The sequence below is a fragment of the Phascolarctos cinereus genome, unplaced genomic scaffold (assembly GCF_003287225.1).
Source record: "Phascolarctos cinereus isolate Bilbo 61053 unplaced genomic scaffold, phaCin_HiC Scaffold_4;HRSCAF=312, whole genome shotgun sequence".
Classification (NCBI taxonomy): Eukaryota; Metazoa; Chordata; class Mammalia; order Diprotodontia; family Phascolarctidae; genus Phascolarctos; species Phascolarctos cinereus.
In genome coordinates, this window is record NW_027555847.1 from 248522362 (window position 1) to 248547467 (window position 25106).

At 38.9% G+C, this 25106-nt stretch overlaps 1 protein-coding gene across 3 annotated transcripts in view; it reads left to right on the plus strand.

The window, feature by feature from the left end:
- TOM1L2 (target of myb1 like 2 membrane trafficking protein) overlaps nucleotides 1-25106 on the plus strand; it is a 152265-nt gene that overhangs the window by 27912 nt on the left and 99247 nt on the right. For all 3 annotated transcript variants that reach the window (XM_020967301.2, XM_020967302.2, XM_020967303.2), the window contains exon 2: nucleotides 22684-22768. In XM_020967301.2, coding sequence (XP_020822960.1) covers nucleotides 22684-22768 — 85 coding nt within the window. The remainder of the gene's footprint in view (nucleotides 1-22683; nucleotides 22769-25106) is intronic.

Genomic DNA, 25106 nt, shown 5'->3' on the forward strand with positions numbered 1-25106 from the left:
ATATTTAAGTGTTAGTAAAACTTTAGGTGTAGAAATATATTAAATTCAACAGAGAAACAGATTAGTGACTGGGAGGGGGAGAAGAAGGTTTAAGAAGAAGGGTAAAATCAGAGGAAATATTTGCAAGCAAAACAAATTTCAGTTTTAGAGGATACATGATAAAGAGATGGCGGAGGGGGGAGAGAGAGGAGGATTAAAAACAAAGTGTAAAGGCTAGAAACTAGGGTTGGGGCTTTAGAAAAAAGGAGGAACAGAGGAGTAGGAACAGACTACTTTATTTATAAATTACTAGTGATCACGTTTTTTCTCCACTTCCTTCTTTGTTAAAAAAAAGGGGGGGCAGGGTGAAAAGAGAGAATGAAGAAGGAAAAGATTAAGATGAGGGTAAAGACATAGTGAAGAGTCATAATATTTAAAATGAATGGAATGGATTCACTGATAAAACACAAGACAGACTTGATTAATAAAGAAGAATCCAATAATACGTTGTTTACAGGAAATACATGTTTACATGGAATTAAAATGAGAGATTGAAACAGAAGTTTTTGTGTCTTAGACAAATTTTAAAAAGCAGGGGTAGCAATCATGATCTCAGACAAGCAAATAGTAAAAATGTGCTTCATTAAGAGAGATAGCAGGGAAACTACAATCTCCTTTAAAGGTACCATGAATTATGAAATAATATAAATACACCAAATGGGATAGCATATAGGCACTTTAAAAAAAGTTAATTGAATTACAAAGTTAATATAAGGAAAAGCTATAATAGTTTGGGCCTTAGTGTGTGCTTCCTTAGAGCTAGACAGATATAACAGAAAGATAAAAAAGAAAGTAAGGACCTGAATAAAATTTTTAAAAATTTAGATAATTACTGATTTCTAGGAATTACTAAATGGGAATAGAAAGGAGTATGCATATTTTGAAATTTTGCACATGGCTATGAAAATTCATAAATAATTACAGAAAGGTAGAAATATTAAACACTACTGAAAAAAGTGACCTCCTAACCCCTGACCTACATACCTATTCTCCCATCTCTACCAAATCTTTTTGAGAATATTCCTGATGATGTCATTAATAGGCATTCTTAAGCAATATTCAACAATGGGCCATATCAATCAATCAGTCAATTTAAAAGTATTTATTAAGTGTTTACTGTATGACAGGCACTGAGCTAGGCACAGGGCATATAAATACAATTAATAAAACAATTCTTACTTCTGAAGAGTCTTCATTCAAATGAGGAAGACAACAGAGATGGAAACAAGTACATGAAATAAATATAAAGTAGTGTAAAAGGGAGGACACTAGCAAAAAAGATCAGAAAAGACTTCATGTTGAAGGTGGTGCTTGAGCTGTGTCTTAAAAGAAGCAAGGATTATGTCACAACCTCAAAATTAACTGAAAAATAAAGAGAATATAGGATCCCATTGTGCTTTCTAGTGTTGATTACTTTTAAAAATGTTTAATTTGGTAGAATAAAACACCACCTTAAAGACTTTCTTGCAGCTAGATTCTTTCCATCTGTACATCAGGATCTTTCAGAATTCCTTGGAAAATATGGCACAAATAACCCTATTCAGCAACCCTTTGATAATAAGTATCAGGTGAAGCATACAACAGAGATAGATATTTGCTTGCCAAAGCTGTTTTTTTTTTTATCATGATGGAAGAGTTCCAGAGCAAAGTCAAAGTTGAGGAGAGATTCCCTTTTGATGGTGAGATTTTCTTGAATCATGCCCTAGAATATTATAGAGCCTGGTGGAAGAGATTTGTAATCACTCCAGAAGACTGATGATGAGTCTCATGCTTAGCATCGTTTAGCAGAGCAGATATAGACTAGAGATGCAAAATGAAACATATGTTTTTCATGTAGCTAATGTAATTTATTTTTTTTGACTGTATTTATTTATTTGTTTTAAGGGAGGGATTTTATTTTATTTTATTTTTTGCCAGGGAATGCTTATGAGGAGGGGATGGTAGTGATACAAAAAAAAAAAGAAGAAGAAGAAGAAAAGAAATAAGTGTCACTGAATTGATTTTGAAATGTAAGAAATGCAGAATGAAGATGCAAGATTGCTGATAAAATGCAAGAAATTCAGGAGACTCAGATAAGCAGGAAAGTGTTGGAACTACAATGATATGTTTGAAATATACCTTTAAAAAGGTGTATTTGTGGAGAGTCATAATTTCATATGGAGCCCTCTTTTTCTGTTCTTTTTTATATGGTGAAATATTCATGATGAGAAGGGAATAAGCATTTATGTAGTGCCTATTGTATGTGCCAGGCAGTATGTGAAGCATTTTTTTTAAATACTTTTTTTTTGCTGTTTTTTGTTTTGGCTAGGCAGTGGGGTTAAGTGACTTGCCCAGGGTCACACAGCTAGTAAGTGTTATGTGTCTGAGGTCGGATTTGAACTCAGGTCCTCCTGAATTCAGGGCCGGTGCTTTATCCACTGTGCCACCTAGCTGCCCCTATGTTAAGCATTTTTTACAAATGTTGTCTCATTTGAGTTTCACAACAACCCTGTGAAATAGATACTGTTGTTATCCCCATTTTATAGTTGAGGAATCTGAGGCAAACAGAGGTTAAATGACTCGCCCAGGGGTCACACAGCTGGTGACTGAGGCTGGATTTGAAATCAGGTCTTCCTGATCTCAGGCCCAGTGCTCTCTCTATCCATTGTCACCAGCTGCCTCGGTTTGAGAATGTCTGGAAAGTTCATCATAATAAAAATAAAATCTAAAAATGATATAAAGAATAAAGGAAAAAATAAAAGAATAAAGGGGAACAAAAAACCCGGAAAACAATAACTGTGCATTCTCTTTGACCCAGTGTTTCCACTGTTAGAGTGAGAACAGTATCTAAGACCTTGCCTTTCACAGACTAGGGTAGTTTTTCCTTTAAAAGTACTGAAATTGTCCTTAGGAGAGTAAAGTTTTTGGCCTGTTCTTGTAGTAGCTCCCTGGCTTCCTGAATCCCAAATAAAGTCATGCCCGGCTTCTACTTCAGGCTTCTAACTGGCAGATCAATATAACTGGCATCAGCACAGGGAAACTTCATGACATGAAATCAGTCCTGTATCCTCACAGAGTATCCTTTCCCTGCTCTCAGTATCCTTTGGTGGGTCTGGCTAAGTATACCTCCTTTTATTACCCTTTTATGAATGTCTCTAATCTGTTATGAGACTTGTCCAGATCAGGCCTTGCCTACAGCATTTCGTAATGGTTGGCATTATCAGATCATAATGGCTTGGTTAAAGTGGGGTATGGGTATTGCAAAGGAAGACAAGCCCCTAATGGTCTCTGTGCTTCTGATATTTGCGATACTGCTTCTGGCTGAGGTTGCTTACAGTGAGGCATTTGCCACTGCCCTAGAAAGATTATTTAATCAGTAACTAGAGCCTCTATGCCTTGCCCTTTCTCTGTATCTCTCTCCCTTCCTCCTCTTGTCCCCTTCTCTCTTCTCCTCACTCCTCCTCTCTTTTCCCTTCCCTTCCCCTCCTTTCCTCTACCCTTTCCACCTCTCTCTTTTCACTTTCCCTCTCTCTTGCCCTCTCCTCCTTTCTTGCCCTCTCCTTTTGCCCTCTCTCTTTCCCTCGCCCCACCTCCCTCTCAGTGACCTTCTCCACCCTGGAAGAAATGGCAGTGGCTTGCACATAGTAGCTAAAGCATGTAAACTACTTGCTTTTTGTCTCTTTCTCTGAACATAGGTGAGAGATCCTGAGCTGGGTAGTATTGCCCTGACTTTTAGCACCAGCAGCAGGTAGCAAGCAATTCACCGGGAAAGGGGAGTATGGCTAGGTTGTAGCATAGGAGGACAGAGATTAGGGCCCCAGAGGTATCAACTATTCCCCTGACAAAGTGAGTTCTCCAGCTAAGAGATTCTGGCATAGATCAAAACCCAGTGGATTTGTTTGTACCTTTATAAACTGACCCAAAAGAGATCCTCCCAAAATAATCATAAATGACAACCACTTTGGAATCAACCATGTAGTCTTGTAGGCTGACAGCTTTGAAACATCCATTTGGAGGTTTGCATTAGCCATGGGTTTTTGTTGTTGTTTTTAGTGGTGTCATAGTACTTTATAAGTTACCTCTTCTGCAATACAGAACTCTTAGAATTAGCCTTTTACTCAGGTTTTGTAGTGTTAGAGTGGAGCCTCAAGTGACTTTTTAAAATTTATAGCATTCATGTTCTATTGACATAATGAATTAACCATCAAGTACTGATAGATATTAAGTATAGTGCACTGAGACATTGACCATTTACTGCTATGTGTTCATAATAATTAAACACTCATATCTCAACTCATAGGTTGTAATAATATGATTTGCATGACTATAGGTAGAACTGTGTGATAAGGATTATTCTGCTAATTAGAAAAATTGATTTTTGTCTTCACCAACTTTGGACTGAATAGACTTGAGATCTTTAAAAGGGGGCAAGTCTCATTGTGGTATCAAAATATAGCTTGTACTACTAGTCAGGAAACTTGGATTCTGGTTATAGATATGCTACTTCCACTTTTTAAAAAGCTTTATTGCTGCCTTCTGTTTTTATATCACAGTCATTTCTGAATTTATCCTTACACCTCTTCCTGGTTGCTTAGTCTTCCCTTACAATAAGGAAAAAATAAAACAGCTAGGCAAAACCAACATATTGACTGGTCTTAACAGCATCCATAACATTCCACCCCCATGATTCCTAGCTTCGACAACAAAAAGTGCATTTCTTCATCTCTTCTCTAGGGCTAAGATTTTTCATTTCATCACACAACGTTTAGTCAATCTGTGTATCGTTTTCCTCATTTTGGGCTATTTCACTGGTACTACTTTGTTGTGACATCATGGGCAAGTGATATGTTTTATATTCATGCTCTCTGTAGATAGAGATATAGATATGTACCACAATGAGGCTGAGTAAAGCCCTTGCTTTCATGGAGAGAGAATCTAGTAAGAAAGATAAAACATAATGATAGATAATCATAATGTAGAGTAATGTTAAAGTTCTGTAACAGAGGTACAAAGTACTATGGGAGTACGAAGAAGGAAACATCACATTAAGCCAAACAGAATCAGAAAGGTTTATGAAGTGGCATTTGATCTAGGTCTTGAAGAATGGATAGGAGTTAGGTAGAGAATAAGGCATTTGGGTTACAGCAAAGATAGATGAAGGAGGAAAACAGAGGAAAAGGCTGATAAAGTAGGTTGGGGGCATATTATGGATGGCCTTGAAGATGAGGTCCAATGATATATTTTTTTATTCTGTAGGCAATATTATTGAAAGTTTTTTTGTACTTTACAGTTTTTTAATAAAATACCTAGCAACTTGAAGTACTATTAGGCCATACTATTCACTGGCAAAAGGGCCTTTGACTATTAGGGACCTGTGGCCCCACAAACTCCAAATTTGATGCACATTCCCATCTATTTTCAAAATTTTCAAAATACTAGTGCTTTTGTATCTAAAACCCAACAGAGCCCAAGTGTAGTCTCTTTTTGTTAGTATAGTACAGCAAAGTTTGTAATGGTAATTCTCTATCTTTTCTGAAAAAAGAAATGTATTCTAAAAGCACATAGGCCCTGTAATTTAGAGTCACATAGCTAAGTGGCTTTTTGAAAGAGAGAACAGTGTCAGTATCTCACAGTTGATTCCAGTGAGGTTGCTGTTTCAGATAATATTTTGAGAGGATCTTTTATGGGTCAGTTTACAAACAACATCTGGGAAAAAATCCCTCCTGTTTAGGTGTTTAATGAAAGTTATAGTAAAAATACTGTCATGAATAAAGTAAATGAAAGATTTCAAATCTTTTAAGAAATTGCCATTTCAGTGGCACAATAGTAATTAGACCTTATAGTTTCTATTTTGATATTCAGAAAAAATCATTTTTAGTAGGTAGTAGATCTTATGTTCTATTCTGTACAACTCCATACAAAGGACCTCCTTGAGATATCTGTGTAATACTAGTTTCCATAAGAAAGCCACTTATTTGTAGCTGTGTTACCCTGGGATAACCGTTATAAAAGAAAAATTTAAAGCAGTTGCTTTTAGTGAGCACATTTAATAATGGGCAGCATGTGTGGTGCAGAGCTTTTCTTGAGTCAGGAAGACCTGTATTCAAATCCCTTCTCTGACACTTCCAGGCTGTGACTCTGGCAAGTTACCTCACCTGTCAGTGCCCCAAGCAACACTGAGACTGAATTGCAATACAGTTGCAGATACTCATTGGTAGAGAGAGATCACTGGCTGGGAATCACATCTGATAAATTACAGATTGGAATCTTCCATCATTTCCCCTCCCCCACCCCAAATAGTGATAGTTAAAGCACAAAAGCAAAGAAATTAAGTTTAATAAGATTCTGTAATGTGTGACCCTCTGTATTTTTCTTATTCAATAGTAGTATCAAACCATTTCTTGCTTGAAATTGTTCTCACTTGTGAAGAACATTAAGCAAAAAGGATGAAAAAAATGATCCTGCATTGGGAGAAATTGGGAGTTGGGCAGGTAAAGAGCATCTTGCCATACTGGGGGGCCTGGAAAGTTCTTCAAAAAGCTCCCACAACAGAGGCCATTTAGTAGTCACTCACTAGAGTTTAGGTGAATGCAGTCAGCATTAGTGGACCTCTTTTATTTTACACTTCACCATAGCACTAAAAGGATGGAGAGTAGCCATAACAGCACCTCCTTTTCAAGTGGACAGAGGAAAGTGGGAGGCTTATGTCCTTACTTGAGGATTTTATTTAGATTTTTACATAAGGAATGCTAATAATAAGCCTAATAAAAGCCTTTAAAACAAAATAAGATTTTGTCTTAATTAAAATAGGGGGAACTGGATTGTAGAGCTGTCAAAAATATATTAATACCATAATCTGAGCTTGGGGCACAGTTCTGCCAGAAACAATTTTTATTAATTAACATTGTTCTATATTCAGATGTTTCTAGCTTAGAGAGGTGTCCCAACTGGTATAGGGCCTTCATGCCTTAGACCTGTCTCTCTCCCTCAAGACAATTTGAGGTAACATAGGAATCTTGAAAGAGGAAAAGACTGTAATATGTTCAAATACAGATTCGGATTAATGTTCCTGAATAATAGTCACAACCCAGTTCCTTCCTTTACCATTCCCCTCGAGGATTTGTCTGCGCTGTTCAGAGTGCTGCCCTCCCTCTGATCAATAGCTTAATCCTTTCTAAATTACAGAAGAGGGCACTCCCTTTGGGTGAATCAAAGGCAAGTGGCTTAGGAGGATCTGGAAGGCCAGGTTAGAAACTAGAGTTGAGTTAAATTTGTTTTCACCCTCAATCCCTCTTCCAGGTCTTTAACTCATCTTCTTAAAACTTTGGGAAAATTTGGGAAGGATTTTAGGATGGAGAGAAATTATTTCTAATAAATATTTATTCTAAGAAAATTATTTCTGATTGATTTCTAAGAAAATATTATTTTTTTTAATATTTTCAATTAAACTAAAAAAAGGAAGGTATGTTTCCACAATAGGAAATTGATTTTGCTTTGCTTTCCCTTTACCCCAAGCTCAAGGGTTTGGTTAGAGGTTTTGAATAAGGAAGAATATTTCCACTAAAAAGATACTGGTTTTCTTATAGCTCTCCAGGAAGGGAAGGGGAAACAGACGCATGAGATACTGTGGTGATACAAGAAACAGAAAGTATCAATAAAACGTGTTTTAAAAATAAGGAATTAGAGGTATGAGTATTGTTTTTCTCTGACTTCTAATTTTTTTTTTCCATCACACCTGAGTTTTTTAACTTAGAGTTTGAGAGTTTTTCCTTTGATTCTCCTCAATAGAGCCAACAATTGTTGGCAGTAATCTATTTTTAACAAGGTCTTCAAGTCAGCCTGTAGTTGAAAATGTGACACATAAACATGCTAGCCAATTTCAACAACTGACATATTTGAAAACAACTGTCCATGGTATTTATGTAGTGAGTGGGAGGGTAGGCCTCAGAATTGGGAATCCTGTCTCACGGGCCTGTACCCTGAGGACAACAGGTGTAGCCTCTCTGATAGACATTTTTTATTGGCTTACTCACTTACGCTTAATTAGTGTGCCTAAACATAGTTTTCCATAGTCTTCATTGTAGGAAAACTTGATGGTACTATTCTTCAAATAATTATTTTGACTTTGTTTTGCATACTTTAGAACATCAGAACTGTCTGCTTCCTCTTTGTCTCTGTACAGTCTAAGGATGAAAAGTTATGTTGCAATATTTTTAAATGTTTGCAAGTTACAGATTTTTTTTTGACTCTTCAAGTAAACTTTGAGGGAATAGGAAGGTTCCTGTTCCCTCAATGTATTCTATCTTATTTGCATGTTTCACTTGTCAGCCTTTGAAAACTATTTTGCAAGGTGACCTATTTAAAATAGACTCCTTTTAAAGTCACATTGTTAATAAGTTATGCATTGCACAGGTCCATTGATGTCAGTATCTGTGTTTACTAGTCCGATTCAGCTCTGAATATTATTCCAGTGTAGCTGAAATCATCTTCTAAGATATATTAATGCTGATGCTGGAACTCTCCCAGTAGGTCATGCTGTCCTGGTTGGCAAGAGCCCACTACAGCTATCTTGCACTGATCCCTTTGCACCCCTCACCCTCTTCCCCAGCTTTCTACCTCTTGCTCTGGCAACAGGAATTAAATCAGTATCACCATTGCTTCTGAAAAGCGTGGGTCAGACATTTGTCCCGTAACTTCATTCACTGTCTCTGACTTCTCAGACCAAAACATTCTTTCCTCGCTACCACACCCCATACCGTGTGTTGTCTCCCCTATTAGAATGTAAGATCCTCAAACAATTTGGCTTTTGTATTTGTATCCCCAGCATTTAGTACAGTGCCTGGCCCATTTCTAAGGACTTATGAAATGCTTTCTCATTCATTTATTATACATCTGTGTTGGTCCCTTTATAACAGAGATCTTTTCAATGTTATCTCTATTGTCTGTTTTTGCTTTTGATATGATTTCCAGTGTATAGCTAATTCTTCAATATTTGTGTTGCTAGAAGGTGATAGTGTCATAGAAGATTCAGTATGCAAATCAGACATAATTTTACACATATGTTTTCATACATCCCTCTCTCTTCAAGGTCCTGACCCATTTCTGATTTTGCTCAGCAGTCAGAAGTCTGAAAATCAACTAGAAGGGAAGAGATGGAGATCCACAAATGACTAGATGGTTTGGTCGTTATAAATATATTTTTCAAATTGAGCAGCATATTTGTATTATGATCTTTTCGAAGTATATAAAAAATTTTTGCCTACCTTCAAAAAATATTTCCTGTGTTTGGCCCAGCCTTCTACTTTGTTTCTAATGCAAGAATGAATGCTTAAGTCCAGGAATCAGAACTTTGGGTGAGATCTCGAACTTCCCAATGTTATATTCAAGACTTTCACAGTACAGAGATGCTACTTTTACTTCTAAAACTCCAACCAATTGAGCCCCTAAGGAATGAGAAACTGCTAAATATTCTAGTCTTGTTCCAGTGGCCTGCTTTTGACTTCTCCTCATAGGTGCCTTTGAATATTGCCAAGTGGCAAGGTGAACTTTTCTTTGGACTCAGTTCTGGGGTGTAGCTATGTGAAGTAGTTGGTCAAAGTGCATTAGTTTTAATGAGCATGAGCTATAGGGAACTTTTTTTTTTAACAAATTATCTGAAGTTTAAGAACAGTACTGTGAAGCTGAGAAGGAATTTTTTTTCTCCCTTTTGGCCTTTTCTACATGCTGGTCATTATTCTCACATGATGTCATTTTGGGGGGTGATAGATCTATAGTGTTCTTAGTACTAGCACCACTGAGGCTCCCTCCCGTCTCACCCTGCCAGCCTAGTGGTTGTGCATCTTTTGTGATGTCTGCTTTGGGACTTTCCTTTTTGAATCTAGAAAGCCAAAGTAGAAGCAGTCAAACCTTCCACTTTCCTGAGGGACACTGGTATTAAAGTTTCCTGTGGCCTCTTATTATTTAATCCAGCATAGGCACAGAAAAGGTTGTTTCCAACACTAAACTACCAAAGGGGATTTGCCAGTTTACTCTATCTTCCCTGCAAGTAATAATGGAATGCTTTCAGGAAGAGTAGGGCAATATGGCATTCTTGAATAGTGGTGGCACATATTCAACAAGTAAGCAAGGTGAATAGAGAGCCCTAAAAAGAGCTTTGGGGAAGAGGGAATTGGCAAGAAAGTAGCCTCTTTGTGAAGAAGGGAAATATTGCAGGTGTTCAGTGGCACATACTGCTCACATCCTGAGTCTTCAAATGGTCATTAAGTGTATTCACTCTTTTTAAATGTGGTAATATATACCAACACAGAGAACCCAAATGGCCTTTTATTCTCAGTGTAGACTTACTTTGGTCTAGTCAGCCCAGTTTCAATTTCAGTTCTTAGTATAACCACCTGGGATTACAGTTTGTACTGTCAGTTAATTTTATAAGTAGTTCATACTAAAAGCTAACGTCACTTGTGAATCTTCAGTACATCCTAAAATCACTCTCCCCTCTCTTATGCTATTGATCTCTCTCACACACATACATGTATAAAATATTTCATTGAACACAGTGAATGGAATGGATTTAATTTCTAGGATAATCCCCCAAATGCATTTAAGATTGTGGATCCCCCTCAAGGGAATTCCTGTTAGAAAAGAAGTTGGACCAGCAACCCTAGGATTACATGGCTGACAAGCTCCGATTTTCTCTGTTGTTCAGCAGTCCTGAAGTACTCCTTTGTTTGGGCACCAGGAGAATGTGGTGCCCTAATTAGGCTTGGGTGTGGAATTGGCTCACACAGGCTGCCCTTTAGAGCAGAGCTCTCAATTCATGGGAAGTGGTTGGCAATTCTGCCAGTTTCTCTGCATCTGAAGAAAGTTGGATTAAAAAGAAGATGAAGTTGATCCATTTAGTAACGACTTGATGTTGTTCAGCAGAAGTCATTTGTATGTTTGTTCCTGAGAAGCGCCCTTATTTATATAATGAGGAGGTCCGACTGGATAGGTGTCCCATTCTTTTGTGAGAAGCTGCTTCTTACTTCTGCACAGCCTTGGTTGAGAGCAGGGCTAGAATCTGTGGGGCTGCTTCTAGGAGATGACATTTCCCAGGAGCTCCTACACGTCCAGAGACCATTGCCAGCAAAGTGTGGAAGGAAGTTCCTTGATCCACTATGATTTGTGATTAGAAAAACACCACTACCACCACAGAATTTCTGAGTTGAAAGGGACTTCAGAACTCATTGGATCATATATTTAAAGCTGGAAGGGACCTCAGAGGTGGGTCATCTCATCTTAACCCCCCCTCATCTTTATCCTTGAGGAAACTAAGATCTCACAGATACTAAGTGGCAGAGCTGGGTTTGAGCCTCAGTCCTCCAAGTACAAATCCACTCTTCTTCCCATGCACACACTGCAGAGGCCTACATAGGCTAAATAACTTGCCCAGTTTGTCTTGCAGCATGTCAGTAGCAAAGCTAGAACTAGCATGGCTTGGTGAGAAGAACACTAGATTTGGACCTGACGATCACCTACAAATATGAGTATCTCCAAAAACAAAGAAGAACGGAAAAAAAGGATTGTGTATGTAACTGCAAATCTGTTACCTTCAGCTTGCTTTTTTCCTCCAGTGCTTTCTCTTTTATTTTTTCCAATTACATGTAAAAATAATTTTTAACCTTTGTCTTTTACAATTTTAGGTTCCAAATTCTTTCCTATCCTCCCTCCCATCCTCCCTTATTGAGAAAGAAAGCAATTTGATAAAGGTTATATATGTGCAGTCATGCAAAACATTTCCATATTAGTCTTTTTATGAAGGAAAACAGACAAAAAAATTCCGAGAAAAATAAAGGTAAAAAGAAAATCAGCATCCTTTGATCTGCATTCAGATACTATCAGTTCTTTTTCTGGAGGTGGATCAGCTTGCTTTTTTAAAAGTATATCATAAATTTAACATCATTTCAGAGCTATTCTGCTTGTCTCTGCCTCCTTCTAAACTTCCTTCTGTTCTCTTGTGCATTTCTCCAAGAGGACCATGATATCAGGAAGGTGATGTCATGACTTGCAAGTGAATTGGATTTAAGTGAGGGATATGAAAACGAGAAATTAGTAGAAAATTGCAATTAAAAACAAAAGTTTGTAAATAGTCAGCTTCTGAGTTGGTTGTTTTACCAGTATCTAAGCTGGTGCCATCATCCATGTAGTAACTTGATGAATAGGTCCATCACATCTGTATCAAGTTTAAACTTGTTGGCTATACTTTTGGCTAATTTCTTGACAGTTATAACTTAGAAACTCTTATATGGTGGTGCCCTGCCCCTGACCTTCTATCACCAACTGCCTCTTAGATGTTTTGAACTGTATGTTTGGTAGGCATCTCAAACTTAACATGCCCAAATCTGAACTCATTGTTCTCTCGCCCCCCAGCCCTTTCCTCTTCCCATCTTTTTTTTTTAATATAAATTTATTTATTTTTAGTTTTCAATATTCACTCCCACAAGTTTTTGAGTTCCAAATTTCTCACCCCTCCCCCCATCCCAAGATGGCATGCATTCTGAATACCCCTTCCCCTGGTCTGCCTTCTCTTCTATCTCTCCCCCCTCCCTTCTCTTATCCCCTTCCCCTTCTGTTTTCCTGTAGAGCAGGATAGACTTCTGTACCCCATTTCCTGTATTTCTTATTTCCCAGTTGCATGTGAAAACATTTTTTTAAAAAACATGTGTTTTTAAAACTTTGAGTTCCAAATTTTCTCCCTTCCTCCCTTCCCCACCCTCCCTCATTGAAAAGGCAAGCAACTCAATATAGGTTGTACATGTGCAGTTATGCAAAACACTTCCTTAGTAGACATGTTGTGAAAAACTAACTCTATTTTCCCTTAATCCTATCCTGCCCTCCCATTTATTCTATTCTTTCTTTTGACCCTGTCCCTCCTCAGAAGTATTTGCTTCTGATTACCCTTTCCCAATCTGCCCTCCTCTCTATCACCCCCTGCTCTCTTGTCCCCTTCTCCCCTATTTTCCTGTAGGGTAAGACAGATTTCCATACCCAATTGAATGTGTATGTTATTCTCTCCTTAAGCCAAATCCTATGAGAATAAGATTCCTCATTCCCTCTCACCTTCCCCTGTTTCCCCTCCACTGTGAGATTTTCTTTTCTGTTTTTTTTTGTGAGATAATTTACCCCATTCTACCTCTCCCTTTCTTCTTCTCGAGTATCATCCTCTCTCATCCCTTAATTTTATTCTCCAGATATGACCCCTTAATCTTCAACTCACCCTGTGCCCTCTATCTATATATATACATACAATTTTTTCCTTCAACTACCCTAATACTGACAAAGTTCTCATGAGTTACAAATATCATCTTTCCATGCAGGAATGTAAACAGTTCAATCTTAATAAGTCTCTTATGATTTCTCTTTCCTGTTTACCTCTTCATGTTCCACTGGAGTCCTGTATTTGAAAGTCAAATTTTCTGTTTAGCTCTGGTCTTTTCATCAGGAATGCTTGAAAGTCCTCTATTTCACTGAATGACCATTTTTTCCCCTGAAGGATTATACTCAGTTTTGCTGGGTAGGTGATTCTTGGTTGTAATCCTATCTCCTTTGCCCTCTGGAATATTATATTCCATGCCCTGCGGTCCTTTAATGTAGAAGCTGCTAAATCTTGTGTTATCCTGATTGTGTTTCCACAGTACTTGAATTGTTTCCTTCTGGCAGCTTGTAATATTTTCTCCTTGACCTGGGAACTCTGGAATTTGGCTACAATATTCCTAGGAGTTTTCCTTTGGGGATCTCTTTCAGGAGGAGATCTGTGGATTCTTTCAATTTCTATTTTGCCCTCTGGTTCTAAATATCAGGGCAGTTTTCCTTGATAATTTCTTGAAAGATGATGTCTAGGCTCTTTTTTTGATCATGGCTTTCAGATAGTCCAATAATTTTTAAATTCTCTCTCCTGGATCTATTTTCCAGGTCAGTTGTTTTTCCAATGAGATATTTCACATTGTTTTCTAATTTTTCATTCTTTTGGATTTGTTTTACAGTGTCTTGATTTCTCATAAAGTCACTAGCTTCCAATTGCTCTATTCTAATTTTTAAGGAAGTATTTTCTTCAGTAATCTTTTGGACTTCCTTTTCCATTTGGCCAATTTTTCTTTTTAGGGCATTTTCTCCTCATTGGCTTTTTGGACCTCTTTTGCCATTTGGGTTAGGCTGTTTTTTAAGGTGTTATTTTCTTCAGTATTTTTTTGGGTCTCCTTTAGCAAGCTGTTGACTTGTTTTTCATGATTTTCTTGCATCACTCTCATTTCTCTTCCCAGTTTTTCCTCTACTTCCCTTACTTGCTTCTCAAAATCCCTTTTGAGCTCTTCCAAGGCCTGGGACTGATTCATATTTTTCTTGGAGGCTTTGGATGTAGGAGCTTTGATTTGTTGTCTTCTTCTGGTTGTATATTTTGATCTTCTTTTTCACCAAAGTAAGATAATATAGTCTGACTCTTTTTGCGCTGCTTGCTCATGATCCCAGCCAATTACTTGAGTTTTAAACTCTTTGTTAAGGTAAGAGTCTGCTTCCAATGTGGAGAGTGTACTGTCCCAAGCTTCAGGGGTTTGTATAGCTGTTTTCAGAGATACTTGTAGGGACCTGTAAATTTTCAGTTCTTCCAAGGTGGTATGATAAGGGGTGAGGTGTTTACTCCTTTCCTGGCCTGTGACCACAAGTATTCCTTTCTGTCCCCTAACTGTGAGGAGGGTTTCCTCTCCACAGCCACTCCAAGCTCCACCATGCCAGCGCTCCTCCTCACCCCAGCACTGCCACCCAGAACTGTGACCCAGATCCACACATGGGCAAAGCAAGAGATTCCTGCCTCAGCACTGGCAAAGAGATCCCTGCAGTCCCTCTCTGATCAGCCACTGGATTCCCCCTCAGTCTGTGGGCCAGAAGCTCGGGAAGCAGCTGCCCCCCCAGGGCCACGCTCTTGGGGAATGGAGCTGAGACCCCGCCTTCCTCTCTGACCACCGACAGAAACAGACTTTTCCCACTGACCTTCTAAGTTGTCTTTGGCATTTGTGGATTGAGGAGTCTGGAAACCTCCACAGCTGCCCATGATTCAGTCCTCTGAGGCCTGCTCCAGGTTTCCTGCGGGCTGCGCGCCCATGCTGCGCTGTGCTCCCAGCCCGGCGTGATATACCTTTCTGATCAATCATCCAGGTTGTCTTGGGCTGGAAATTTGTTTCACTCTGTCTTTTTGTGGGTTCTGCTGCTTCAGAATTTGTTTAGAGCCATTTTTATGAGTATTTGGAGGGGTTTGGGGGAGAGCTCAAGCAAGTCGCTGCTTTCACTCCACCATCTTCGCTCCGCCTCTCTCCTCTTCCCATCTTTCCTATTCCTATTAGTCAGTCAGTCAGTAAACATTTATTAAGTGCCTACTATTTGCTAGGCACTGTGCTAAGTGCTGAAGACAAAGAAAAGAAAAAACAGTTCTTACTTTCAAGGAGTTCACATTTGAGGCAACATGAAAACAGCTATGTACAAACAAGATATGTGTAGGATGAATTGCATATGATCAGCAGACAACAGGCACTAGAATTAAGGGATATTGGGAAATGCTTCTTGTAGATGAAGGATTTTAGCTGAGACTTTAAGGAAGCCAGAGAAGCCAGGAAGCAGAGGTGAGGAGGGAGAGAATGCCAGCCATGGAGGACAAGCAGTGAAAATACCAAGAGTCTTGAGATGGAGTTGCTTGTTAGATGAATAGCATGTAGGCCAGTGTCACTGAGTTGCAGAGGATGTGAGAGGTTATGATATGAGAAGATTAGAAAGATATTAGGGGGAAATTATGAAGGACTTTGTGTGAAGTGCTCTATCAGGGGCACTACCATCCTCTTAGTCACCAAAGCTTGCACCTTGATGTGATCCTTTGGTGCCTTACTCACATTTACCACCTTTATTCTATCTGTTGTCAAGTCTTGCTGTTTCTCCCTTTATAGCATCTGCATTATATGTCTTCTTCTCTCTACTCACACCTACCATCTTGGCTCTCATCAATCACCTCACTCCTGGGCTGTTTTAATAGCCTTTTCTTTGGTGTCCTTGCCTTAAATCATTCCTTGCTCCAATCCATCTTCCTCACAGTTAACAAGGTGATTTTCTTAAAATGCAAATCTGACCATGTTCCCCATCACATTCAAATTCCAGTGGCTCCCTATTATCTCCTGGTGAGGAAATCCATCTACTAATGCAACAGCTGTTCTGCAATATGTAATCTTGTAGAGTTACATGGAAGTGATAAGTTACTTTCCCAGGGTCACATGGACAGTAAGAGTTAGAGGAAGGACTTAATCCCAGTCTTTCTGACTAAAAAGATATTTTTCTGTCCACTATGTGAACTGACTGTGCTGATTTGTGAGAATAAACTCTTCCTTCTCTTGACTAATGGAAATTGAACTACAGATGTAGCACATAGGAATCTCAGGTGCACTTTGCATAATATCTTAGAGTCTTCATTTTTATTTTTTCCAGAGTGTCCTAACAAGCTCTTCTTCTTCCCCAATCTAGTGTTGATTTCCTTTTTCTGGACATTCCCAGAAGCAATCCTGAATCCCAAGCCATTTAGCCACTCTGGGACTCAGTTTCCTTATCCTCAAAGGGAAGGGATTGAATTAGATAATCTTTAGCATTCCTTTTGAGTCTAAATATATACTATTTTAGCTCCTAGTTTGTGTTGATTTTATGTATTTGTTTGAAGGCTACCTCTTGATGCTGAAGCATAGAACTGCTTGAAATCTCTTCCTTTCTTAGCCTCACACTATTTAATTGACATCTCATCTAAGAGAACAGAGAAAAGAATTTTTCAGGGAAGATCTCTTAGTTTTAATCTTTGTTGAGGCCTAGCTGATGTATGGTGAATGCCATTTGGCCCTTTGGAGGATTGCAGTTCTACCACTGCATATGAATTTATTTTGATTATGTGATATAATAGGTAGGTCTCAGTTTCACTCTGCTTAACTGGGGGGACACTACATGACGTTGATTAGTTGGTGGGTAGCCAGAGGAGAATGTGAGTGAGAAAATGTCCCAGTGGTGAACAACATGAGTTCTGCAAGTAATCAACAGCAGTTTCTTCTCATTAACCTGGAATTCTTCTAAGTACACAAGAAAGTAGCAGCTGACCTTTGCTGAAAGTAGCAGCTCCTTTATCAGTACACAAGAAAGTAGCAGCTGACCTTTGCTGAAAGTAGCAGCTCCTTTATCAATCTAATTTTACTCATCTTTCAGCAAAACAAGCTGTCTGCAATGTCACTTGTATAGCATTTGTAGCAAGTTGGTAAGAGAGTTAAAAACAAACTTTATTTAAAATCTTAATAAGCACATGTTTTTAAACCCTGAAAATAGAGACTCAAAGATACTGACCCCAAGGATGCTATAGTGTCTGTGACTTCCACTCTCCCCAACTCTGTATCATTAAAGGAAAAGAAAGGATGAATATAAGGTTAATGGATTCTGCTGCTAACTGAACTTGGAAATGAGGTTTCATTGATTTAGTATTTCCTCTATTAACTCTCCCAAGATAATGTCCCTTGTGGTCCTCATGGCATACACAGAGTCAGGTGCCTTCTTACCTCCATAAGATTCTGTATTACATCTCCTTGGTATATGGGGGAAGGTACAAGATGTCCCTTGCCACCTACCACTACTTCTTTTTCCTAATTTGGAAGCCTTACAAATAAGGAAGAGAATTTTCCTCACTTAAGGAGATGGGCAGTTAATAACTATTGGTATATGGGGTGTTCAAAGAGGACTAGTACCTCTGGTGTGAGGGCTTGCTGAGCCCTTTTCAGGGCTGCTCATCTGCCTTTGGTGTCCACCTGCTACCCAGCTCTGTGGATGCAAGAAGCTGCAGCATGTACAGTGGCCAAACCCTGGTAAGACCATGTCAGCAGATGGGCTAAACCAGTTTGAGGACAACCAGCAGGTATCACACCTGTTGGTTCGTTAAGGCAAGTGTCTACCCCAAGCATGTGAAGACTTCCCTGGTGGAATAGGTGGATGTGAAGGTAGCAGAAGCAGGCGTTGTGAAGCACTTAGAGCTTGGTCAGATACTGAAGATAGCTATGTCATCCGCTGCATCCTGGGCCATTGCTAGTCGTCTTGACTTTTGTCTTGCCACTGTACTTTGATGACTCAGGAAGAGGCTGATGACTTTGTGCAACTCTGCCTCATTAAAATCCAGTTTATGCAGGAGTCGAAAGATCTGTCCACGGCTTTGGTACTGATACTAGTAGTGAATGAATGGCAGGCTCCTTCTAAGAATGAATATAATTTCATTTAAATTCTTTAATTCAGTTAAGATCAACAAATACTTATTAAGTACCTGTTATGCTTAATGCACCGCTAGATGTTGGTGATACAGATAAAAAAAATTAATCCGTGTAGTCAAGACATCTAAAGAAGTAACACATTGTAGTCAAAAGATCCCTGGATCCCAGGGTTTTTAAATCAGAGACTCTTAGAGTGTTGGGAGGGATCTCGGAGGTCATGTAATATAGGTTTCTGTCTGTTGCAGGAATCCTTTTTACAATGTCCTTGACATATGGTCACTCATCTTCTAGCAGAATGCTTCCAGAAAGGATTGCTTATTTTGTTGTCAATCACTCACAGTCTAATGGTTAGAAAGTCTTCTTTTAAGCTATATGAAGTCTAAATCCCTGTCATTTCTACCCTTTGCTTCTAGTTTTGTCTTATAGAACATCAAAGGACAGCTCTCTCTTCCATATGATAGATAACCTTTTGAGTATTTGAGAACACAGCTTTCATATTCCTCCTTGCTAATCTTTTCTCCAGGATCAACACTGCCTTGTCTCCTCAGTTTCTCTTTTTGGTATGATTTCTAGATCCTTGGATGCTGTCTTTTGGAGGCACAAATTGCTTATCTTGCAATCCTGACTCTGGCACAAACTGTGTGACTTTGGACTCAGTGCTTTAACCTCTCACTTGCCTCATCTTTTGAAAAGTTGGGACTAGATTTAGGAGCTTCTGTAGCTATAACACTGATTACTCCCCTGCCCTGTACCTTGCACTTTTCTTCAGGTTTAAGGTCCCTTTTAGCTCTAATGTTGATTATTCCCCTTCTTCCTTGTACTCTTCTTCCTTGGATTATCTTTGCTCAACTTTTGGATAGCAAATACCTGGCCTGCTACTGACAGATTTATTTTCTCCAGTTTCTTTACCTTTCAGCGTTTAGAATATCTTAAGAAGGGTGGGCTGGGGTCTCCCATATTCCTAAAGACCTAATAGTTTATAATCTTTTATTATATTCTTTTGATTATCCTTCTTAGTTATAAATCTTTGTCCTTATAAGAGTGGATTTGATTTTTATACTTCATTAGTTTTATGGAACTGTGATTTCATTTATAGAAGTACTCCCTTCAGTGATGGAGACTGAAATTCATCCATCAGTCAATTAATAAATATTTAATTAAGTTCCTACTATGTCCTAAGCCATGTGCTATATACATTAGAAATACCTAAAAACTGTGAATCATTCTTTCCCCCTCAAGGTGTTTATATTCTGTCATAAGAAGCAACATGGGCACACACTTAAGTAAATACAAATATATACTAAGCAATTTCTGTGGGAAAGCTGGGGAACGAGGATAGGCCTCCTGGAGGAGCTAAGCTTTGAAGAAAGCAAGGGATTTTTACAGACCTTGAAGAATTGAGGAGAGAGAGCATTTCAGGCCTGGGGGACAGACACCCTGTGCAGAGGCACAGGGCATGGAATGTTATGTACGAGAAGCAGCACTAAATTAGTATGGCCAGATTTCAGAGTATATGGAAAGGAATAATATGTAATAACCCTAGAAAAAGTAGGCTGGAGCAAGCTTGTGAATGACTTTAAATGCCAGAATTTTGTCCTAGAAGAAATAGAAAACCCTTGGAGTTTCTTGAGCCACAGGGAAGTGACATGGTTAGACCTGTACTTTAAGAGTATCACTTTGGCATCAGGGTAGAGCAGGGCTTTTTAAACTTTTTCCACTCGAGATCCCTTTTCGCCCAAGACATTTTTATGCAACCCTAAGTATATAAAATAGGTATACAAATCAAACATTTACTGATAATAAATCATAAAGAAATTTATTTTAAAACAATTCTTTGGTACACATATAATTTTACCATTTATTAAAGACAAAAGCAAATTTGCATGCTAATGAGAGGGATGTGCTTGTTTATTTTTACATAAAGAATCAAATCCTAGTGGAATATTTGATACTGCAGGACGTAGAGCATCTTCAACGTTTTTCAGAGTTGATTGATAATTTTGATTTTATAATCATAAATGCTGTGTTCAGAACCAAGGCTACAAGGAAATCACGTGATGCAACACGGGCAAGCACTGCCAGAAACACCTTGGATTCACTATGTGTTTTATTTTTAATTAGTTTTTGGTTGTTGCAAGTTCAGAAAGCTTTTACTGTTGCCAAACTTTTCACAACTCCCATGTTCAGTTACTGGATCCCATATGGGGTCACGACCCACAGTTTCAGAAGCACCGGTATAGAGGAGGGATTAGAGACTATTTACAAAGTAACCAATTAGGAGGCCATTGCAGTAGGCCCAGTGAGTGGTGATGAGAGCCTGAACTCCCATATGAAGGGAGAGGAGAGGGAAGGTTGGATGGGGAGATGCTCTAGAAGCAGACTGATGGGATGTGAGGAGAAACGGGGAAGAGGGAAAAGTCAAAAATGACTAAGAACTTGTGAACCTGGACAAAAAGATAGAGATACTTTTGGCAGAAATTGGAAAGTTAGAAAGAAGAGAGAACTGCAGGGAGAAAGAAGATATATTCTGTTTTGAATATGTGGAGTTTGAGATGTCTATGGGATGTACACTTGGGAAAGTCCAGGAGGTAGTGGGTGATGTAGAAGCTCAGGAAGATAGTTACTAGAGATATAGATCTGGAAGTCATCTGCTTAACAAAAATGGTTGAATCCCTGGGAATTGATGAAGCCTGAGAGAGAGAGTGTAGAAGGAGAAAGGGTACATTGAAAAGAAAGCTAGTGGGTTGGATGTGAATGATAATTTAGCAGAAGAGGCTTGGAAGGAGCAGCTAGAAAAAGAAATGAGAGCAGTGTCAGAAAAACCCAAAGAGAAGATCCAGAAGGAAAGGCTAGTTAACAATGTCATATTCTGCGAAGGTCAAGAAAGAAGGATGAGGAGTGAGAAAAGGCCTTATTTTGTAATTAAGAGATAATAGGTAACTTCGAAGGAGTTATTGAGAAGTGAATGAGAAGAGAGGAAGTAGAGGCAAGAGTATAGATAGCTTGTTCTTTGAGTTTGACTGTGAAAGTGTGGAAAAGAGGGAGGACTATAATTTGAGATGATGGAGGGTCAAGTGAAAGGCTTCTTAAGGAAGGGGGAAATGGGCATGTTGGTAGTCAGACCTTCCTTTCCTGTCTGATTTTTGCCCCTGATTTCCTCCAATAAACCCTTCTCAGCGGGTCCACTAAGGTGCTCACGGTCTTCCTATAGATCTCTTGATATTACATAGATACCAATGGATCACGTAAGCCATTTGTCCATCCTTTGTTCTTTCTGTGTGACTGAGCCATCATTTTCCCCATATATATCGATATCCGTATTATCCGTGATGCTGCTGCTTCTGGGCAATTCTTCCTTGGTAATATGTCGTAGTCTGCTCACCAGGCCCCTCTATGTTGTTCTTTGAGTGACCTTTAACTTTAATTCTTCAGAGACTGTGGCAATCCATGACTTGTAGCCAAACAGCATCCCAAGAAGAATGTTGTTGTTAAAAGTTAAGATTTTATTACAGGAAGAAGGTTGGGGTCATTAAAAATGCTGCTCATTTTCCCAAAGATAATTTGGCCTACTTCCCTCCTTGTGTTCAGCTATGAGCCTGGATCATTGTTCATGTCCAGTGGCTGTCCCACAGTATGTACTGATGGACCATCACCATGGATTGTTCATCTGACTGCGTTTCATAGCGTGGACATAGAAGTTTTTCAGTCATTTGTTTTTTTGTGTGTGTGAGTAATCAGTCCAATATCTCTCTAGTGATTTTGGATTGGGAAGCTCAGCAGTGTTTGGGGCTTCATGCTGTTAGTACAGTGACAATGTTGTTAAAGAAGCAAGAAGCATCTGGAGGATCTCATCTTCTATAGGGAATCCCTTGTTGATTTAGTCTTTGTGTCAGGTAGCCTCCAAAAGGGTGGCAGATACCTTTGGCAAGCATATGTCTCCTAGTTTTATGCTGTGCTTGACATTAATTTGATTTTTATTAATTACCAGAAGTCATTTGAAACCGAGCCAAGTGAAAAACAAATAGGCAGTTAAGCCTGGGGTATAATGGAAGGGGCATTGGCAAGGGGTCAGAAGGCCTGAAGTCTGGTCCTGACTCTCACTAGGGACTTTAAGTCACTTACTGAATGACTTTAAATGAGTTTCAGAGCCTGAGTCCCTTAATTTATAGAACAGTAATAATGCCTGCCTACCTGTAATAACCTGCCTTAGAATATGAGGTTCAGTTTAGATATTACTTTGAAAACATGAGAAAATATTTGAGAAATTAATGCACCATATAAGTTACTATAATTGTTATAATTCCTCACTTTTCCTGCCAGTGCTGGCTTATTCCAGGGGAAATCTAAAAGCTTTTTCTCTCTCCTTTTACAGAAAAGGCTACAGATGGATCCCTTCAGAGTGAGGACTGGACATTGAATATGGAGATCTGTGATATCATCAATGAGACAGAAGAGGGGTATGTACAGTATTCATAATTATTAGAAAGCATCTATTAAGTGTCTCCCAGCGTATAATATGTGCCGTTCTGGGAAGATCTTAACTTCCTTTCATCTACTCTATTTTGTGGGTACTGATTTTATGTTCTCCCTCATTAGATTGTTAGCTTCTTGAGGGCAGGAATTGTTTCTGCTTTTTCTTTGTATCCCCAGCACTTAGCACAGTGGCTGATACACAGTAAGCCCTTAATAAATGCAATTTATTGCTTGATTGGTTAGGGACTTTTTTGTTGTAGTATATAGGTATACCTTGGAGATATTGCACAACAAAGCAACTGTCACAATAAAGTGAGTCACACGAATTTTTTGGTTTCCCAGTGCATATAAAAGTTATGTTTACACTACACTGTAGTCTGTTAAGTGTGCAATAGTATTATGTCTAAAAATGCCAGTGTATTTACACTAAATACAAAATACTTCATTGCTTAAAAATGCTAACCATCATCTAAGCCTTTGGTAGGTTGTGTCTTTTTGCTGGTGGAGGGTCTTGCCTCGATGCTGATGACTGCTGACTGATCAGAGTGGTTGTTGATGAAGGTTGGGGTGGCTGTGGCAATTTCTTAAAATAAGACAACAATGAAGTTTGACTTATCCGTTGACTCCTCCTTTCACGTGAATACTTAGAGACTGTTATAGGATTATTAATTGGCCTAATTTCAGTATTATTTTATCTCAAGGAATAGGGACACCTGAAGAGAGGGAGAGAGACAGGGGAATGGGAACAGCGGATCAGTGGAGCAGTGAGAGCACACACAACATTTATTGATTAAGGTTGCTGTCTTATGTGTGCCATCTAGGCCAATCCATGCTTGAATAAGAAACCCTTGGCTCATGAGCACCACAAGCCTACTCTTTGGTGAAAGGAGTTTTTCCTTTTTACATGTCATAAATCTCTTTTAATATTTCAAAGGATCAAGTGATAGAAATAGTTCTATAGTGCTAGAATATTGTAAAGTCCATGTTGATTCTTCATGATTTTATAACTTTAGGTCATGTTCCTTTCCAACCTTTCTGTTCCCGGGCTAAAGCATCCTGACTTTTTAGTTTCTCCTCATATAGTAGCCACTGCCACCCTCATCCCTTTAATCATTTTTTTTTCTTGATCCATTCTTGTTGCATTGTTTTTCTTCAGGTCTCTGTTTCTGACATAATTTTTTCCTATTCCTTTTTTCAAATCCTTTCCCTAGCCTTTTACTGTGCTGCTCCTTCCTACCTTCTCATTTCCTACTACTGTCTCTGCTAATTAATGTACTGTTCCCTTCTTGAAAATTTACTATTTCCCACAAATCTCTTTATGATCATTTGTTACTAAAGTTTTTCTCCTAGGGAGAAAGATAACCAAATTGATCCTACACTCATCCAGGTTTCTCTGTCTTTTCAGTTTGTACATCTTAAAGATGAACTGTCAGTTAAGTTTTAAAACAGTGGATATTTACTTTCTCTTAGAAGTGAGAGAATTTTGAGCTTAATAGTACTTCTATACAGTAAATAATCATAGCCAGTGGGTCTTTTTTAATTTCTCTGCTTCACAGGTATGTAGGAATAAAATAACAAGTTGGGAAACAGAATGACTAGGAAATCAGGTTACAACTATGGATCAGAATTGAGGCGTTAGAGGTGAAACACAGAATCTCAGACTTCGAAGGGACCTGAGAAGCCATATAGTTCAGTCCCTACTCAAATAACAGTCCGCTTAACAATGTGCCTGATTCTGTCTAGCCTTTTCTTGATGACCTCTATCTAGTGCAGAGTATCCCCCTATCTCCCTCGACGGCCTTTTCCACTTTTGGATAGTGCTTATTGTTAGGAAGCATTGCTTCAGTATAGCAACCATAAATTTTTCCTCTCTGCCACTTCTGTCCATTGCTTCTGGCTCTGTCCTCAAGGGCAGAGCAAATCAAATCCCTTTCCCTCATGATGACCTTTCAAATGCTTGGAAGACAGCTATCCTGTTTCCTCTTTGCTAAATCTCTTCTCCTCAGTTCTTTCAAATGATCCTCGTGTGATGTTCTGAGCCAGGCTTGACTTAGATGAGTCTACTGGTTCAGGCTCAGAATTGCAATGAAACAAGGTCCTTGTAGACTGTCCAGCGCTAAACAAAAAAGAAGTGTATTTAACAATAGAATGGAGGGGCAGCTAGGTGGCGCAGTGGGTAGAGCACTGGCCCTGGATTCAGGAGGACCTGGGTTCAAATCTGGCCTCAGACACATAACACTTACTAGCTGTGTGACCCTGGGCAAGTCACTTAACCCCATTGCCTAGCCCAAAACAAGCAAACAAACAAACAAACAAAACAAC